This window comes from Hydra vulgaris, chromosome 02 (assembly GCF_038396675.1).
Source record: "Hydra vulgaris chromosome 02, alternate assembly HydraT2T_AEP".
Taxonomy (NCBI): domain Eukaryota; kingdom Metazoa; phylum Cnidaria; class Hydrozoa; order Anthoathecata; family Hydridae; genus Hydra; species Hydra vulgaris.
The window spans coordinates 21,309,428-21,327,618 of NC_088921.1; the positions used below are offsets into that span (position 1 = coordinate 21,309,428).

The following is an 18,191-nucleotide window of genomic DNA, read 5'->3' on the forward strand; positions in this document are numbered from 1 at the left end:
TGTGTTAGAGTTTTTGTTTTATGTTTTAAAATTTTTTATTTTTGTTTGGTTTTGTTTAAAGTTTTTTATTTTTGTTTAGTTTTACGATTTTATATTTTTATTTTATTTTATATTTAAAACTTTTTTTTAGTTTTATATTTCGACATGATTTTGTATATTGTTATTCTTTTATTTTTAACTGAATATTAAGTTTATTGTCAATTTTTTCATTCATTATGGGACATTGTTTATCGAAGATATGTTTAGAGTCTTTATTTGATCTTTTATGGATTTGTATGTTTGCGTCTTGAGGTGTTGTTTTTCTTTTCAGTCCCTTATCTTGGGTTTCTACGCAGGATTCTCCGTCTTCCATATCCTCATTTTCGATAGTTACTTGAGAGGGTGATTCAAACATTTCCATGTCTTCATTTACGTTATTTTCTAGGTTTAGATTTTTTTCTACCGCATTTTCGTTCTGAGTAAAATTTTTGTGGGTGTCATGTTTTTTAGTTTCAAAAATTGATTTTATATTTTCAGGGTGGATCTTTTCCACAGGCTCTTTTGTGTTTATATTTTCTTCCTTTTTGTTTTCGTTTGTATCTATATTGACGATGGTTTCATTTTGGCATATTGTAGGAGTTAACTTCTGAGCTGCTGGTATTTTAGGGTCTTCTATATTAGAATTACATATTTTGTTTTCCATAGCTAGGCTGTGTTCTTGTCCTGTGTATACAATTCTAACCTTGTGTCCCTCAATCTCGATGGTTTTGGGTATGGGTTTATCAAGTTTATCCATAACCGCAGTTAGGATACCCGAGTAGTATTGTGTTTTGTTTTTTGGAGTAGTCTTCATTACGGATCTGGAGTAAATGTGTTTCCCATAGCCCATACCTTCCAGGGCTTCTCCGACAATAAATCCTTTAAACTCGAGCGGCAAACCCAGCACAGAAACAGTGATCCGTTCGCTAGGGTGTCTTGTTGGGGTTGAATTATTAAAACGGTGATGGAAACCTTTAATATCAAGACCAACTTCTAAAAGTTTATTTTTTGCTTTTTCATTTTTTAAAGTTAATTCAATCATGGAGTCATTTCTAATTAACTGGACTCCATCAATATCTTTATCAATATTATTTTCCTCCAGAGCGATTAGTACATCTTCAATGTTTACTTGGTGTTGTATTTCACTAAGTAATGTTTTATGTAGTTGTTTAAGGGGTTGTTGTTTTGTTGCTGGTTTTGTCACTTGAGCATAGGATCTATGAATGTTTCCATTTGCATTATGATCCATAATTAGTTGAGGAGACTTTAACATTTTTGGATGGTCAAACTTAAAAGTATATAGAGATAATAACACCCACTTGTGTAATTACACACTAAAAGAAACCCGTGGTTACGGACAAGCAAATTGTATTTCAAACTATACTAAATACTATACTATTAGTCAGTAGACCTGACAAATACTACTAATAATAAAATACACGTAGGTAATTACAATAAGATCGCTGCCTCACTCTAAAAAATCAGTACCTGATCTTAGCCATTAGGCCGAGAAGCGATAACTGAACACTGCAGACATAGTCGGACTGACGCCGTCTTCAACAATGTACTTGTGGTTTGAATTAGAACGTCTAATCATTTTCGTCGTCGTCATCATCAGCAGCATCATCAGCAGCAGCAGCTGAGACCATTAGCGATGTTAGACACTCTGAAAGTGAAGATATTTTCTTTTTTCCAATCTGGGCCGCGCTCAGCAGTAGTGCAAAGCCGAGGCAACCCGTGGTCAGGGCAAGGTAAACCTATGATCCCATGACCTAATGCCAAAAATCAGATTAATATATGAGCCGGACTGTGCCGGCGTACCAGATATTAAACTGATAAGAACAGATACTACACTTGATCTTAGCCATTAGGCCGAGAAGCGATAACTGAACACTGCAGACATAGTCGGACTGACGCCGTCTTCAACAATGTACTTGTGGTTTGAATTAGAACGTCTAATCATTTTCGTCGTCGTCATCATCAGCAGCATCATCAGCAGCAGCAGCTGAGACCATTAGCGATGTTAGACACTCTGAAAGTGAAGATATTTTCTTTTTTCCAATCTGGGCCGCGCTCAGCAGTAGTGCAAAGCCGAGGCAACCCGTGGTCAGGGCAAGGTAAACCTATGATCCCATGACCTAATGCCAAAAATCAGATTAATATATGAGCCGGACTGTGCCGGCGTACCAGATATTAAACTGATAAGAACAGATACTACACTTGATCTTAGCCATTAGGCCGAGAAGCGATAACTGAACACTGCAGACATAGTCGGACTGACGCCGTCTTCAACAATGTACTTGTGGTTTGAATTAGAACGTCTAATCATTTTCGTCGTCGTCATCATCAGCAGCATCATCAGCAGCAGCAGCTGAGACCATTAGCGATGTTAGACACTCTGAAAGTGAAGATATTTTCTTTTTTCCAATCTGGGCCGCGCTCAGCAGTAGTGCAAAGCCGAGGCAACCCGTGGTCAGGGCAAGGTAAACCTATGATCCCATGACCTAATGCCAAAAATCAGATTAATATATGAGCCGGACTGTGCCGGCGTACCAGATATTAAACTGATAAGAACAGATACTACACTTGATCTAACCCATAAGGCCGAGAACCCAGAACTGAACACTGCAGACATAGTCGGACTGACGCCGTCTTCAACAATGTACTTGTGGTTTGAATTAGAACGTCTAATCATTTTCGTCGTCGTCATCATCAGCAGCATCATCAGCAGCAGCAGCTGAGACCATTAGCGATGTTAGACACTCTGAAAGTGAAGATATTTTCTTTTTTCCAATCTGGGCCGCGCTCAGCAGTAGTGCAAAGCCGAGGCAACCCGTGGTCAGGGCAAGGTAAACCTATGATCCCATGACCTAATGCCAAAAATCAGATTAATATATGAGCCGGACTGTGCCGGCGTACCAGATATTAAACTGATAAGAACAGATACTTTTTTTTTTTTTTTTTTTTTTTTTTTTATTTTTATTATTAAGGTATGGATTATTTTATTGCGATTTTAGTTTGGGAGTTTATTCTTTGTTTGTTTGTTTGTTTTGTTTTTTTTAAAATGTAAAGATTAAGTTGTTTAGGTCGAATACACTGATGGCATTGTTTATTGAGTAAGTTTCGTGGAAGTTTGTGATGTTGTTCTCCCTGAGGGCTTTATTGTACTTTACTCTCCATATATATTTTATTTCGCTTTTAATATTTTGAAATATTGCGAGAGCTGTTATATTTGTGTTTTCTTTTAATCTTTTATTTCTTGCCCTCCATAACTCGGTTGTAACTATATGTGTTATTGTTGTTATAAGTTTTGCAAGTTTATTATTTTTTACTCGATGTTAATTTGAAATATTACGTGTACTATATTAAAGTCCCTACTAGGTAGAAGGGATTTGTAGATTGGTTTCATGCTATTCCAAACTCTTCTTGCTTTTTTGCAATGGAGAAAAGGATGCAGGGTATTCTCCTTTTTTTCGCATGATTTACATAAACCGTTTCCTCTCCCTCGGTTTCTTTTCCAGGCATGTATTTTTTCTAGAGTTGGTATCGAATCTGTTAAGATTCTCCACAGTGTGTTCTTACAAGGACCTTGGGCATATGAATTAAAACTTCTTTGCCAAATTGATGACCATGGTAAATTTCTTTGCAGTTTTGCTTCCCAGGCTGCATGTATTTTCGTAATGCTTGTGTTTTCTTGTGTCCTCTGTATATAACAGTAAAGATTTTTTGCAGTTTTTTTATTTATTTTAAATATATCTTCAGATCTTTTTAAGGTCTCCAAAATATCATTATAATAAAAAGGAGGAAAATTAAGTGATTTTGGAAATTTATTTTCTGTGAGATATAGCCATTGTTGGAAGTGTCTTTTGGCATATTTATTGAGAGGATATCCTAAAAAGAAGTTTTGTAAATAGTACAGTTCGTGAGGGTTTTGACTTTCTCTCATGTTAAATATATGTTTCAATCTCAGAGCTATACCTTGCTTTTCTATATCTAATATTCCAAGACCTCCTTTGTCTACGGGTAAGTTGAGGATATCTCTTTTGATTGGCTCTGCATATTCACTATTCCACAGATACCTGGAAATATCTTTTTTTATTTGTTTTCCTTGTAGTTTGTTAAGCGGAAAAACATTGGCCACAAACCATATTTTAGAGAGAGCAAGAGTATTAATAAACATAGCCTTGCATCTTAGCGAAACATTCCTAAATTTAAAGCCTCCAACCCTTTTGGCAAAGTTGCCGTAGGCCTTATTCCAGTTGATGCTGGCTGTGAATGCAAGGTCAGTGTGAAAGTGTATTCCTAGAATTCTCAATCCTGTTGTATTTGACCACTGAATATTATAATTTTTTTGTTTGAGTGCGATGATCGTTTTTTCTTATTCAAGGTAGTTGAAGAAACATAGAGCTAGCGCTTTTGTTTTCTCTCTATTAATGTTTGATCCTGACGCCTCTTCGAATCTGTCAAGGGTTTCAAACACTTCATTAACTGAGTAAGAGTTTTTAATAAAAATTGATGTATCATCTGCATATTGCATGACTTTTAGAGTTGTTTTTGAACCTGGCAGTGGAATTCCGTCAATTTTATGGTTATTTCTAATTGAGATAGCAAGCGGTTCCACTGCTAAGCAGTATAACATCAGTGATACAGGATCCCCTTGCCTAACTCCTCTTTCAATATTTAGGGGCTCACTCATATATCCATTGTTTAGAATTAAGGACTGGTTGTTTTTCAAAGTTTGCTTTATAGCATTTACGAAGTTTTTTCCGAGGTTGTATTTTTCCATTACTTCAATTAGATAGTTACGATCAATCTTGTCAAAAGCTTTTTCTTGATCAATTGTCAGGATAAAGCTTTTGATATTTTTTTCATTGGTATATTGAATGAGATCCCGAACTAGAAAAATGTTAGAATAGATGTTTCTGCCCGGGACCGAGCACGTTTGAGATGTTCCGAATAAAAAATCTAGTACATTTGATAATCTTAAAGCCAGAGCTTTTGTTATTATTTTATAATCACTACAGAGTAGTGAAATAGGTCGCCAATTTTTCACTCAGTTAAGTCTCCTCCCTTTGGTAGTAGACTAATGAGAGCAGTTCTTTGTGACCATGAAAGTTGTTCCTCGGTATCAAATATGATCATGTTGGCTAGGTTTGTGAATTCCTCACCAACAATATCCCAAAACTCCTGGTAGAACTCTATAGGTATTCCATCAACACCTGGAGTCTTTCCTTTTTTAAGTGACATAGTTGCATTATGAAGTTCTTCTTTACTGAACCTGATGTTAAGCGAAGCATTCTGGTCGTCTGTCAAGGACTTATCAATACAGGATAAAAACTTTCTTTGATTTTCTTTGGCTATATTTGTTTTTTTGTATAGGGTTTTATAGTATTCTCTTATTTTTGGAAGTATACTCTTTGTTTCTATAATTGTACTTTCTCCATCCTTGAGCGTTGTTATTGTTTTTTTTGCTTGATTGTTTCTTTCCATTTGAAATAATGTTTTTGAGGGGGATTCGTCATCCTCGACAATAGTTTGTTTAGTTCGAATGAAAACTCCATTCTTTCTTAACAGCTCTTTTAGTTCCAGTTCAAGATTTTTAACAATTTCGTAATTTGGCTTTCCCGACTGCATTTCTGTGTTTATTTGTTGTTCTAAGGTTAGTTTTTTCAGATTTTTTTCTTTTTGTATTTTTGAGGATAGGTCGATGGCAGTAGATTTAATTTTGTATTTGATCATGTCCCACCATTGGCTTTTGCTATCGTATACGTCTTTTTTTGTTTTTTGTTTTTCGAATTTTGTTTTTAGACTTTCTCTAAAAAAAAACGTACGTCAGAAAGAAGGGTGACATTTAAATGCCAATAGCCTGGCCCTCTTTTGTTTTGTGCTTCAATAAATATTTCGTACAAAAGTCCTCTGTGGTCACTCAAACCTGTTTCTACTATTGTGGCCTTATGCTTTTTTGTTTTTTCCACTATCGTATAAATTCTGTCGATTCTACTGCAAAAACTTTGATCAGGACTGTTGTATGTAAATTCTTTTTTATGTGGATTAAGGACTCGAAATGTATCTGAAAGATTGTATTTTTCACAGAATCTATTTAAGTTTTGTTTTCCTAAGATATTGTTTGGGTTGTAGAGGTCACCTCCTTCTCTATCTAGTGTTGGGTCAACTACCATATTGAAGTCTCCTGCGTGGTATATATTGTCACATAATTTTGTGTGTTTGTTTAGAGTGCTAAAAAAGTTCTCTTTTTCCTGTGGATTATTTGGTGCGTATATATTTATAATTCTGGTTGCAGTGTTTTCAAAGTTAATTGTGACTGCCAGGATTCTACCGTTTTCATCCTGAGTTACCTCATGAAATATGGTTTTAAGTTTGGTAAATATGGCGACACCACAACTTTTGTTACTGTTGTTGTTCCAGATAGAAGATCCCCCGATTTTATTTTCCCACTCTTTATTCCATAGGTCCTTCTTTTCATTTGTACAGTGCGTCTCCTGAACACATACAATATCATAGTTCATTTCCTTAAAAAAGTTCATGAAGTTGTTTCTTTTTATATCGGCATTTAGGCCATTTACATTTATGGTAAGAATTCTGAAAGCCATTTTAGTGTTTTTTTTTAATTTTTTGGATTTTTTTATTTTTGTTTGCTTTTCTTAATTTTATATTTTTATTTGGTTTTGGACTTTTATATTTTTATTTGGATTTTTTCTTTTATTATTTTTATTTTTATTTGATTTTAAAATTTATATTTTTATTTGATTTTTGGTTTTGTATTTTTATTTGGTTTTCTTGATTTTGGTAGGAGACCTTCCCACATAGATTATTGTCTCTGTTAGATCGTTTTGTGTGATTTTTTATTGTTTGTGGTGTTATTTTCCTTTTATTATTTTTGTCTCGTAACCCTATCATATCCATATCGCTTGACTCTTCTAGTTCGCTGTTGTTATCATCATGGTTATATTCATTAAGCATTGTCTCATCAGTTTCTGCACCTTTTTCTTTTACGTCTGATTCGTTATTATTTGTTTTTATTTCACTTAATTCATTTATAGTCAGGTTCTCCTCATTTTCTTTTTCCTTTTCAATATTTGTTACAGTTTTAGTTAATGTTTCAGTTTGGATTATATTTATATCGGCATTGCTATCAATTAAAGGGCTTACTGAAGGTATCTTTTCTGTTTTACTTAAGCTTGTCTCTCTGCCCTTGTTGTTATCCGTTACACTTGTGAGTTTATTTTCGATCTTTGGATTGCCTTCTTGCCCTGTGTGAATTATTCTAACCGTATAACCTTCAATTTCTATTGTTTTCGGTATAGGTTCGTATAAGTTGTCCATTACCGCAACCAGTATACCAGAATAATATTCCGTGCCTTTTTTTGGTGTTTTTTTCATAATGGATTTTGAGTATATATGTTTGCCATATCCTTTTTGCTCAAGAATTCTACCGACAATGCAGCCTTTATACTCAAGTGGCAGACCTAAAACAGAAACATTTACCCGAGTACTAACATTTCTCGTTGGAGTGGAATTATAAAAACGATGGGCTGTTTATGTCTAGCCCTCGTTCTAGAAGTTTGTTTTTTATTTTATCATTTTTAATAGTTATTTCTAACATTGTTCCCGCCCGTATAATTTGGACGCCTTCAATACCTCCGTCTAGATCATTTTCTTCTAAAGCCATAAGAACATCATTGATAGACGTATTAAATTCTAGTTTACATAATAACGTTTTATTAAGTTGTCTTAAGAATTGATTAGGATAATTAACTTTTGCGGCTTGCGCATATGAAAACTTGGTTTTGGTATTTTGTATTAATTCAGGATAAATCAAACCTGAGCGATATTCGTTATTTTCATTACATTCTATTTCTAAATGATCATGAATATTATCAAGAATATTTTGGCAATTGCTTACACAATCTTCCATAATGATTTTGACAACGTACAACAGTACTCAAAATTACTGTAAATACTAGTCCCCCTCAAGACACCACTAACACCCTCCTTAAATCTCAATTCACCCTATACACTCTATATACCCTATATAACCACTAGCTCGTACTAATACTAATAAATCAGAGTGTACCACTCTTGATCTTAGCCATTAGGCCGAGAAGCGATAACTGAACACTGCAGACATAGTCGGACTGACGCCGTCTTCAACAATGTACTTGTGGTTTGAATTAGAACGTCTAATCATTTTCGTCGTCGTCATCATCAGCAGCATCATCAGCAGCAGCAGCTGAGACCATTAGCGATGTTAGACACTCTGAAAGTGAAGATATTTTCTTTTTTCCAATCTGGGCCGCGCTCAGCAGTAGTGCAAAGCCGAGGCAACCCGTGGTCAGGGCAAGGTAAACCTATGATCCCATGACCTAATGCCAAAAATCAGATTAATATATGAGCCGGACTGTGCCGGCGTACCAGATATTAAACTGATAAGAACAGATACTACACTTGATCTTAGCCATTAGGCCGAGAAGCGATAACTGAACACTGCAGACATAGTCGGACTGACGCCGTCTTCAACAATGTACTTGTGGTTTGAATTAGAACGTCTAATCATTTTCGTCGTCGTCATCATCAGCAGCATCATCAGCAGCAGCAGCTGAGACCATTAGCGATGTTAGACACTCTGAAAGTGAAGATATTTTCTTTTTTCCAATCTGGGCCGCGCTCAGCAGTAGTGCAAAGCCGAGGCAACCCGTGGTCAGGGCAAGGTAAACCTATGATCCCATGACCTAATGCCAAAAATCAGATTAATATATGAGCCGGACTGTGCCGGCGTACCAGATATTAAACTGATAAGAACAGATACTTTTTTTTTTTTTTTTTTTATCCACCAGCTAGTCCAAGGCCCTAGTAGGTTGATTATTTATTTTATATTTTTTGTTTTTGTTTTAATTGTTTTATATTTTTATTATGTTTTGTTAATTTTATATTTTTATTTTTGTTGATATTTTTTTTCAAGTTAAATAATGTTAATAAGGTAGCTCTTGGATGCGACATTATAACATCATAATTTTTTGTTTAATACTTTTTTAATTGTTTTGTTTAAAATTTTTTTATTTAATGCTGCTTTTTAATTTTCTTTTTAAGGTGTTATTTTTGCTCTCTTGGCTTGATACGTTTGCTTTTTTAAATTACGTTCTTCTTGTTTTCTTTCATGATCTTTAATATATTTGAAAAATTCATACTTTAGTTGTTTACATTCTGCCCTTTTACAAGCAGTATATTTTGTCTTTTCGGTGTTATCTGCGGTTTTGATGTTAAAATTTTTAAATTCTTTCATATTAAATGAATATATTTCACTGGAGTCCATTTTTTCGAAAATAAGTGGTGTAATTTTTCCTATTTTTTTTTCCAGATCTTTGAGTGATTTATAGTAATTCATTTTTGCAGTGTTATATTGTTGCCATTCGAGTTTCTTAAAGGCTTTAAATTTTAGTAATTCTTCCTTGCTACAGTTTAGTCGGTCAAAATTTTTAAAGGTCTTCCAGTTATAATTGACCTTGTCTATATGTGACATGTGTCTATATTCTGTAGGTATTTCCACGTTGTCCAGATTGTCATCTTCTTTGCTGAAGACATCTTTTTCACTTTGGCCATCAGCATCTTTACTCTTAGCTATATCACTTACTTTACTACTATCCTGTTCATTATCATTTTCATTTCTTTCATCGACTTCGCTATTATCTTCATCGTTTTTACTAATTCTGTTTTCGTTTGCTGCCTGAGTTTCAATATTTTCTACTGTTATTTGTATTTCTAAATTCTTCTCATGTTCATTCGTTTCCTTTTCTATTCCCATATCCTCGGTCGTTTTAATAATATTCCGATTTTGTGTTTCTACAGGTGGTATAACTTGGTGAATGCTACTAGTTGATTCGCAAACAACTTTGTCTTCGTTTTTCTGATTCGGGTTTACTTTGTTTTGTGGCTTTCCCACATCTTCCTGGCCGTTGTAGATTGCCCTAACCTCATACCCATTCAGTTTTATAAACCTTGGGATTGGTTTTTCTAATTTGTCCATAATCGCAACTATGATACCGGAATAATAGAGCGATTTGTTGTTTGGTGTTTTTTTAAATATAGGTTTAGTTCTAATATGTTTTCCGTACCCGAGCTGCTCTAGAAATTTACCAGCAGGATAGTTACTTTTTTCAATTGGTAACCCGAGGATGGAAACAGTTACCTTTTTACTAATGTTTCTCGATGGAGTAGATTGGTAGAATCGGTGGTTTACACCATTAATATTTAATCCTTTTTCAAGAATCGTTTTTTTAATTTTGTCGTTTTTCATAACGATCTCAATTATTGAGCCGTTACGGATTTGTTGGTATCCGAATAGGTATTTATCAAATCCGGCCTCTTCAATAGCAACTAAGAAATCGTTGTCGCTAATTTTAGCGTTAACCTTACATAAGAGAGTATTATTTAGGGCGCTATAGTCGTATGCGTTATCGTTATTGGTTGCTGCTTGTGCATAGGTTTTGTTTGCAGCTTGCATATAGCATTTGTTCTGGGCTGTAGCAGCCGCTATTTCTGTATCTATTTCCATGGTATTTCTTGGATCTAAAAGTAGCATGGCAAAATAGTTCTACCTGTATATATTATATCTAGCTCAGAGGCCAGTAGACCTCAAAAGAGGTCTAACCAACCTCTTACTAAAACTTACTCACACTAAAAAACACTCACTGAGATCTACGATCTCTATAAAACGAACTACTCAAAAATAAATTAAAAGTCCGAAAACTTTTTCAAAAAAACTTGGCCTTGCAACCCGAGGAGGGAGCTAGGTAACACTCAATACACTCCGAAGGCCAGTAGACCTTCTTTCTTCAAGTAAGGATCACTAGCTCGCCTAATTAAACTAAGATAAGAACAGATACTACACTTGATCTTAGCCATTAGGCCGAGAAGCGATAACTGAACACTGCAGACATAGTCGGACTGACGCCGTCTTCAACAATGTACTTGTGGTTTGAATTAGAACGTCTAATCATTTTCGTCGTCGTCATCATCAACAGCATCATCAGCAGCAGCAGCTGAGACCATTAGCGATGTTAGACACTCTGAAAGTGAAGATATTTTCTTTTTTCCAATCTGGGCCGCGCTCAGCAAGAGTGCAAAGCCGAGAGGCAACCCGCTGGTCAGGGCAAGGTAAACCTATGATCCCATGACCTAATGCCAAAAATCAGATTAATATATGAGCCGGACTGTCTGGCGTACCAGATATTAAACTGATAAGAACAGATACTACACTTGATCTTAGCCATTAGGCCGAGAAGCGATAACTGAACACTGCAGACATAGTCGGACTGACGCCGTCTTCAACAATGTACTTGTGGTTTGAATTAGAACGTCTAATCATTTTCGTCGTCGTCATCATCAGCAGCATCATCAGCAGCAGCAGCTGAGACCATTAGCGATGTTAGACACTCTGAAAGTGAAGATATTTTCTTTTTTCCAATCTGGGCCGCGCTCAGCAGTAGTGCAAAGCCGAGGCAACCCGTGGTCAGGGCAAGGTAAACCTATGATCCCATGACCTAATGCCAAAAATCAGATTAATATATGAGCCGGACTGTGCCGGCGTACCAAGATATTAAACTGATAAGAACAGATACTACACTTGATCTTAGCCATTAGGCCGAGAAGCGATAACTGAACACTGCAGACATAGTCGGACTGACGCCGTCTTCAACAATGTACTTGTGGTTTGAATTAGAACGTCTAATCATTTTCGTCGTCGTCATCATCAGCAGCATCATCAGCAGCAGCAGCTGAGACCATTAGCGATGTTAGACACTCTGAAAGTGAAGATATTTTCTTTTTTCCAATCTGGGCCGCGCTCAGCAGTAGTGCAAAGCCGAGGCAACCCGTGGTCAGGGCAAGGTAAACCTATGATCCCATGACCTAATGCCAAAAATCAGATTAATATATGAGCCGGACTGTGCCGGCGTACCAGATATTAAACTGATAAGAACAGATACTACACTTGATCTTAGCCATTAGGCCGAGAAGCGATAACTGAACACTGCAGACATAGTCGGACTGACGCCGTCTTCAACAATGTACTTGTGGTTTGAATTAGAACGTCTAATCATTTTCGTCGTCGTCATCATCAGCAGCATCATCAGCAGCAGCAGCTGAGACCATTAGCGATGTTAGACACTCTGAAAGTGAAGATATTTTCATTTTTCCAATCTGGGCCGCGCTCAGCAGTAGTGCAAAGCCGAGGCAACCCGTGGTCAGGGCAAGGTAAACCTATGATCCCATGACCTAATGCCAAAAATCAGATTAATATATGAGCCGGACTGTGCCGGCGTACCAGATATTATACTGATAAGAACAGATACTACGCTTGAGCTTGGCCATTAGGCCGAGAAGCGATAACGAACACTGCAGACATAGTCGGACTGACGCCGTCTTCAACAATGTACTTGTGGTTTGAATTAGAACGTCTAATGAATCATTTTCGTCGTCGTCATCATCAGCAGCATCTTCAGCAGCAGCTGCTGAGACCATTAGCGATGTTAGACACTCTGAAAGTGAAGATATTTTCTTTTTCCAATCTGGGCCGCGCTCAGCAGTAGTGCAAAGCCGAGGCAACCCGTGGTCAGGGCAAGGTAAACCTATGATCCCATGACCTAATGCCAAAAATCAGATTAATATATGAGCCGGACTGTGCCGGCGTACCAGATATTAAACTGATAAGAACAGATACTGACCTAAGCGGCCATTAGGCCGAGAAGCGATAACTGAACACTGCAGACATAGTCGGACTGACGCCGTCTTCAACAATGTACTTGTGGTTTGAATTAGAACGTCTAATCATTTTCGTCGTCGTCATCATCAGCAGCATCATCAGCAGCAGCAGCTGAGACCATTAGCGATGTTAGACACTCTGAAAGTGAAGATATTTTCTTTTTTCTAAATCCGGGCCGCGCTCAGCAGTAGTGCAAAGCCGAGTCAACCCTTCGTCAGTGCATTCTTTACCTAAGATCACATCACCTAATCACAAAAATCAGATTAATATATGAGCCGGACTGTGCCGGCGTACCAGATATTAAACTGATAAGAACAGATACTTTTTTCTATTATCTACCAACTAGTCCAAGGCCCTAGTAGGTTGATTATTTATTTTATATTTTTTATTTTTGTTTTAATTGTTATATATTTTTATTATGTTTTGTTAATTTTATATTTTTATTTTTGTTGATATATTTTTTTAAGTAACATAATGTTAATAAGGTAGCTCTTGGATGCGACATTATAACATCATAATTTTTTGTTTAATACTTTTTTAATTGTTTTCTTTAAATTTGTTTTTTATTTAATGTCGCTTTTTAATTTTCTTCTTAAGGTGTTATTTTTGCTCTCTTGGCATGATACGTTTGCTTTTTTAAATTACGTTCTTCTTGTTTTCTTTCATGATCTTTAATATATTGAAAAAATTCCTTTTTTCGTTGTTTCCATTCTGCTCTCTTACAAGCAATATATTTTGTCTTTTCATTTATATTTGCGGTATTGATGTTAAAATTTTTAAATTCTTTCATATTAAATGAGTATATTTCACTGGAGTCCATTTTTTCGAAACCAAGTGGTGTAAGTTTTCCTATTTTTTTTTCTAGGTCTTTGAGTGATTTATATTTATTCATTTTTGCAGTGTTATATTGTTCCCATTCGAGTTTCTTAAAGGCTTTGAATTTTAATAATTCTTCCTTGCTACAGTTTAGTCGGTCAAAATTTTTAAAGCTCTTCCAGTTATAATTGACTTTGTCTATATGTGACATGTGTCTATATTCTGTAGGTATTTCCACGTTGTCCAGATTGTCATCTTCTTTGCTAAAGACATCTTTTTCACTTTGGCCATCAGCATCTTTACTCTTAGCTATATCACTTACTTTACTACTATCCTGTTCATTATCATCTTCATTTCTTTCATCGACTTCGCTATTATCTTCATCGTTTTTACTAAATTTGTTTTCGTTTGCTGCCTGAAGTGCTATATTTTCTACTGTTATTTGTATTTCTAAATTCTTCTCATGTTCATTCGTTTCCTTTTCTATTCCCTTCTCCTCGGTCGTTTTAATAATGTTCTGATTTTGTGTTCCTAGAGGTGGTATAACTTGGGGAATGCTACTAGGTGATTTGCAAACAACTTTGTCTTCGTTTTTCTGATTCTTGTTTACTTTGTTTTGTGGCTTTCCCACATCTTCCTGGCCGTTGTAGATTGCTCTAACCTCATACCCATTCAGTTTTATAAACCTTGGAATTGGTTTTTCTAATTTGTCCATAATCGCAACTATGATGCCGGAGTAATAGAGCGTTTTGTTGTTTGGTGTTTTTTTAAATATGGGTTTAGTTTTAATATGTTTTCCGTATCCGAGCTGTTCTAGAAATTTACCAGCAGGATAATTACTTTTTTCAATTGGTAACCCGAGGATGGAAACAGTTACCTTTTTACTAATGTTTCTCGATGGAGTAGATTGGTAGAATCGGTGGTTTACACCATTAATATTTAATCCTTTTTCAAGAATCGTTTTTTTAATTTTGTCGTTTTTCATAACGATCTCAATTATTGAGCCGTTACGGATTTGTTGGTATCCGAATAGGTATTTATCATATCCGGCCTCTTCAATAGCAACTAAGAAATCGTTGTCGCTAATTTTAGCGTTAACCTTACATAAGAGAGTATTATTTAGGGCGCTATAGTCGTATGCGTTATCGTTATTGGTTGCTGCTTGTGCATAGGTTTTGTTTGCAGCTTGCATATAGCATTTGTTCTGGGCTGTAGCAGCCGCTATTTCTGTATCTATTTCCATGGTATTTCTTGGATCTAATAGTAGCATGGCAAAAATGGTTCTACCTGTATATATTATATTCTCAGCCACTCAGAGGCCGAGAATATAATATATATAAGGTCTAACCAACCTCTTACTAAAACTCACTCACACTAAAAAAACTCACTGAGATCTACGATCTCTATTAAACTCTCAACCACTCAAAAAATAAACTAAAAGTCCGAAAACTTTTTCAGAAAAACTTAACCTTGCAACCCGTGGAGGGAGCAAGGTAACACTCAATACACTCAGAAGGCCAGTAGACCTTCTTTATACAAGTATGGATCACTAGCTCGCCTAATTAAACTAAGATAAGAACAGATACTACACTTGATCTTAGCCATTAGGCCGAGAAGCGATAACTGAACACTGCAGACATAGTCGGACTGACGCCGTCTTCAACAATGTACTTGTGGTTTGAATTAGAACGTCTAATCATTTTCGTCGTCGTCATCATCAGCAGCATCATCAGCAGCAGCAGCTGAGACCATTAGCGATGTTAGACACTCTGAAAGTGAAGATATTTTCTTTTTTCCAATCTGGGCCGCGCTCAGCAGTAGTGCAAAGCCGAGGCAACCCGTGGTCAGGGCAAGGTAAACCTATGATCCCATGACCTAATGCCAAAAATCAGATTAATATATGAGCCGGACTGTGCCGGCGTACCAGATATTAAACTGATAAGAACAGATACTACACTTGATCTTAGCCATTAGGCCGAGAAGCGATAACTGAACACTGCAGACATAGTCGGACTGACGCCGTCTTCAACAATGTACTTGTGGTTTGAATTAGAACGTCTAATCATTTTCGTCGTCGTCATCATCAGCAGCATCATCAGCAGCAGCAGCTGAGACCATTAGCGATGTTATGAAGACTCCGAAAGTGAAGATATTTTCTTTTTTCCAATCTGGGCCGCGCTCAGCAATAGTGCAAAGCCGAGGCAACCCGTGGTCAGGGCAAGGTAAACCTATGATCCCATGACCTAATGCCAAAAATCAGATTAATATATGAGCCGGACTGTGCCGGCGTACCAGATATTAAACTGATAAGAACAGATACTTTTTTTTTTTTTTTCTTTATTTTATCTACCAACTAGTCCAAGGGCCTAGTAGGTTGATTATTTATTTTATATTTTTTATTTTTGTTTTAATTGTTATATATTTTTATTATGTTTTGTTAATTTTATATTTTTATTTTTGTTGATATATATTTTTTAAGTTAAATAATGTTAATAGGGTAGCTCTTGGATGCGACATTATAACATTATAATTTTTTGTTTAATACTTTTTTAATTGTTTTCTTTAAAATTGTTTTTTATTAAATGTTGCTTTTTAATTTTCTTCTTAAGGTGTTATTTTTGCTCTCTTGGCTTGATACGTTTGCTTTTTTAAATTACGTTCTTCTTGTTTTCTTTCATGATCTTTAATATATTGGAAAAATTCCTTTTTTCGTTGTTTCCATTCTGCTCTCTTACAAGCAATATATTTTGTCTTTTCATTTATATTTGCGGTATTGATGTTAAAATTTTTAAATTCTTTCATATTAAATGAGTATATTTCACTGGAGTCCATTTTTTCGAAACGAAGTGGTGTAAGTTTTCCTCTTTTTTTTTCTAGGTCTTTGAGTGATTTATATTTATTCATTTTTGCAGTGTTATATTGTTCCCATTCGAGTTTCTTAAAGGCTCTGAATTTTAGTAATTCTTCCTTGCTACAGTTTAGTCGGTCAAAATTTTTAAAGGTCTTCCAGTTATAATTGACTTTGTCTATATGTGACATGTGTCTATATTCTGTAGGTATTTCAACGTTGTCCAGATTGTCATCTTCTTTGCTGAAGACATCTTTTTCACTTTGGCCATCAGCATCTTTACTCTTAGCTATATCACTTACTTTACTACTATCCTGTTCATTATCATCTTCATTTCTTTCATCGACTTCGCTATTATCTTTATCGTTTTTACTAAATTTGTTTTCGTTTGCTGCCTGAAGTGCTATATTTTCTACTGTTATTTGTATTTCTAAATTCTTCTCATGTTCATTCGTTTCCTTTTCTATTCCCTTATCCTCGGTCGTTTTAATAATGTTCTGATTTTGTGTTCCTAGAGGTGGTATAACTTGGGGAATGCTACTAGGTGATTTGCAAACAAATTTGTCTTCGTTTTTCTGATTTTTGTTTACTTTGTTTTGAGGCTTTCCCACATCTTCCTGGCCGTTGTAGATTGCCCTAACCTCATACCCATTCAGTTTTATAAACCTTGGGATTGGTTTGTCTATTTTGTCCATAATCGCAACTATGATACCGGAGTAATAGAGCGTTTTGTTGTTTGGTGTTTTTTTAAATATAGGTTTAGTTCTAAAATGCTTTCCCATCCGAGCTGCTCTAGAAATTTACCAGCAGGATAGTTACTTTTTTCAATTGGTAACCCGAGGATGGAAACAGTTACCTTTTTACTAATGTTTCTACGAGTAGATTGGTAGAATCGGTGGTTTACACCATTAATATTTAATCCTTTTTCAAGAATCGTTTTTTTAATTTTGTCGTTTTTCATAACAATCTCAATTATTGAGCCGTTACGGATTTGTTGGTATCCGAATAGGTATTTATCATATCCGGCCTCTTCAATAGCAACTAAGAAATCGTTGTCGCTAATTTTAGCGTTAACCTTACATAAGAGAGTATTATTTAGGGCGCTATAGTCGTATGCGTTATCGTTATTGGTTGCTGCTTGTGCATAGGTTTTATTTGCAGCTTGAATAGAGCATTTGTTCTGGGCTGTAGCAGCCGCTATTTCTGTATCTATTTCCATGGTATTTCTTGGATCTAATAGTAGCATGGCAAAATAGTTCTACCTGTATATATTATATTCTCAGCCACTCAGAGGCCAGTAGACCTCAAAAGAGGTCTAACCAACCTCTTACTAAAACTCACTCACACTCAAAAAACTCACTGAGATCTACGATCTCTATAAAACTCTCAACCACTCAAAAAATAAACTAAAAGTCCGAAAACTTTTTTAGAAATCTTGGCCTTGCAACCCGTGGAGGTAGCAAGGTAACACTCAATACACTCAGAAGGCCAGTAGACCTTCTTTATACAGTATGGATCACTAGCTCGCCTAATTAAACTAAGATAAGAACAGATACTACACTTGATCTTAGCCATTAGGCCGAGAAGCGATAACTGAACACTGCAGACATAGTCGGACTGACGCCGTCTTCAACAATGTACTTGTGGTTTGAATTAGAACGTCTAATCATTTTCGTCGTCGTCATCATCAGCAGCATCATCAGCAGCAGCAGCTGAGACCATTAGCGATGT

General features: G+C 35.8%; 1 protein-coding gene, 13 non-coding genes and 4 pseudogenes across 14 annotated transcripts; all 18 read right to left on the reverse strand.

Annotated features, from left to right (window-relative positions):
* Nucleotides 1–1,710: 1,710 nt before the first annotated feature.
* LOC136077186 (U2 spliceosomal RNA) lies at nucleotides 1,711–1,902 on the reverse strand. The gene has a single exon (XR_010636906.1). It is a non-coding gene; the product is annotated as a U2 spliceosomal RNA (small nuclear RNA).
* A 174-nt stretch (nucleotides 1,903–2,076) lies between these two features.
* On the reverse strand, nucleotides 2,077–2,268 carry LOC136077188 (U2 spliceosomal RNA). Its single transcript, XR_010636908.1, has one exon. It is a non-coding gene; the product is annotated as a U2 spliceosomal RNA (small nuclear RNA).
* A 174-nt stretch (nucleotides 2,269–2,442) lies between these two features.
* On the reverse strand, nucleotides 2,443–2,634 carry LOC136077252 (U2 spliceosomal RNA). The gene has a single exon (XR_010636974.1). It is a non-coding gene; the product is annotated as a U2 spliceosomal RNA (small nuclear RNA).
* A 174-nt stretch (nucleotides 2,635–2,808) lies between these two features.
* LOC136077281 (U2 spliceosomal RNA) lies at nucleotides 2,809–3,012 on the reverse strand (annotated as a pseudogene).
* A 5,310-nt stretch (nucleotides 3,013–8,322) lies between these two features.
* LOC136077189 (U2 spliceosomal RNA) lies at nucleotides 8,323–8,514 on the reverse strand. The gene has a single exon (XR_010636909.1). It is a non-coding gene; the product is annotated as a U2 spliceosomal RNA (small nuclear RNA).
* A 174-nt stretch (nucleotides 8,515–8,688) lies between these two features.
* Nucleotides 8,689–8,877, reverse strand: LOC136077317 (U2 spliceosomal RNA). Its single transcript, XR_010637016.1, has one exon. It is a non-coding gene; the product is annotated as a U2 spliceosomal RNA (small nuclear RNA).
* Nucleotides 8,878–10,747: 1,870 nt separating this feature from the next.
* Nucleotides 10,748–10,954, reverse strand: LOC136077537 (U2 spliceosomal RNA; annotated as a pseudogene).
* Nucleotides 10,955–11,128: 174 nt separating this feature from the next.
* LOC136077255 (U2 spliceosomal RNA) lies at nucleotides 11,129–11,322 on the reverse strand. The gene has a single exon (XR_010636977.1). It is a non-coding gene; the product is annotated as a U2 spliceosomal RNA (small nuclear RNA).
* A 174-nt stretch (nucleotides 11,323–11,496) lies between these two features.
* Nucleotides 11,497–11,689, reverse strand: LOC136077243 (U2 spliceosomal RNA). Its single transcript, XR_010636964.1, has one exon. It is a non-coding gene; the product is annotated as a U2 spliceosomal RNA (small nuclear RNA).
* Nucleotides 11,690–11,863: 174 nt separating this feature from the next.
* LOC136077190 (U2 spliceosomal RNA) lies at nucleotides 11,864–12,055 on the reverse strand. Its single transcript, XR_010636910.1, has one exon. It is a non-coding gene; the product is annotated as a U2 spliceosomal RNA (small nuclear RNA).
* A 174-nt stretch (nucleotides 12,056–12,229) lies between these two features.
* On the reverse strand, nucleotides 12,230–12,421 carry LOC136077259 (U2 spliceosomal RNA). The gene has a single exon (XR_010636981.1). It is a non-coding gene; the product is annotated as a U2 spliceosomal RNA (small nuclear RNA).
* A 176-nt stretch (nucleotides 12,422–12,597) lies between these two features.
* Nucleotides 12,598–12,786, reverse strand: LOC136077270 (U2 spliceosomal RNA). The gene has a single exon (XR_010636992.1). It is a non-coding gene; the product is annotated as a U2 spliceosomal RNA (small nuclear RNA).
* A 175-nt stretch (nucleotides 12,787–12,961) lies between these two features.
* Nucleotides 12,962–13,153, reverse strand: LOC136077448 (U2 spliceosomal RNA). The gene has a single exon (XR_010637076.1). It is a non-coding gene; the product is annotated as a U2 spliceosomal RNA (small nuclear RNA).
* Nucleotides 13,154–15,020: 1,867 nt separating this feature from the next.
* LOC136077520 (U2 spliceosomal RNA) lies at nucleotides 15,021–15,233 on the reverse strand (annotated as a pseudogene).
* A 174-nt stretch (nucleotides 15,234–15,407) lies between these two features.
* LOC136077191 (U2 spliceosomal RNA) lies at nucleotides 15,408–15,599 on the reverse strand. The gene has a single exon (XR_010636911.1). It is a non-coding gene; the product is annotated as a U2 spliceosomal RNA (small nuclear RNA).
* A 176-nt stretch (nucleotides 15,600–15,775) lies between these two features.
* On the reverse strand, nucleotides 15,776–15,958 carry LOC136077335 (U2 spliceosomal RNA). Its single transcript, XR_010637026.1, has one exon. It is a non-coding gene; the product is annotated as a U2 spliceosomal RNA (small nuclear RNA).
* A 258-nt stretch (nucleotides 15,959–16,216) lies between these two features.
* LOC136075923 (uncharacterized) lies at nucleotides 16,217–17,155 on the reverse strand. The gene has a single exon (XM_065789371.1). The coding sequence runs from the start codon at nucleotides 17,153–17,155 to the stop codon at nucleotides 16,217–16,219; it is 939 nt and encodes a 312-aa protein (XP_065645443.1).
* Nucleotides 17,156–17,838: 683 nt separating this feature from the next.
* LOC136077532 (U2 spliceosomal RNA) lies at nucleotides 17,839–18,051 on the reverse strand (annotated as a pseudogene).
* Between the last annotated feature and the right edge of the window lie 140 nt (nucleotides 18,052–18,191).

What these genes read in the sequence shown, in the direction of transcription:
- LOC136075923 (XM_065789371.1), bottom strand. Translation starts at nt 17,155, where the DNA reads ATGGACAAAATAGACAAACCAATCCCAAGGTTTATAAAACTGAATGGG.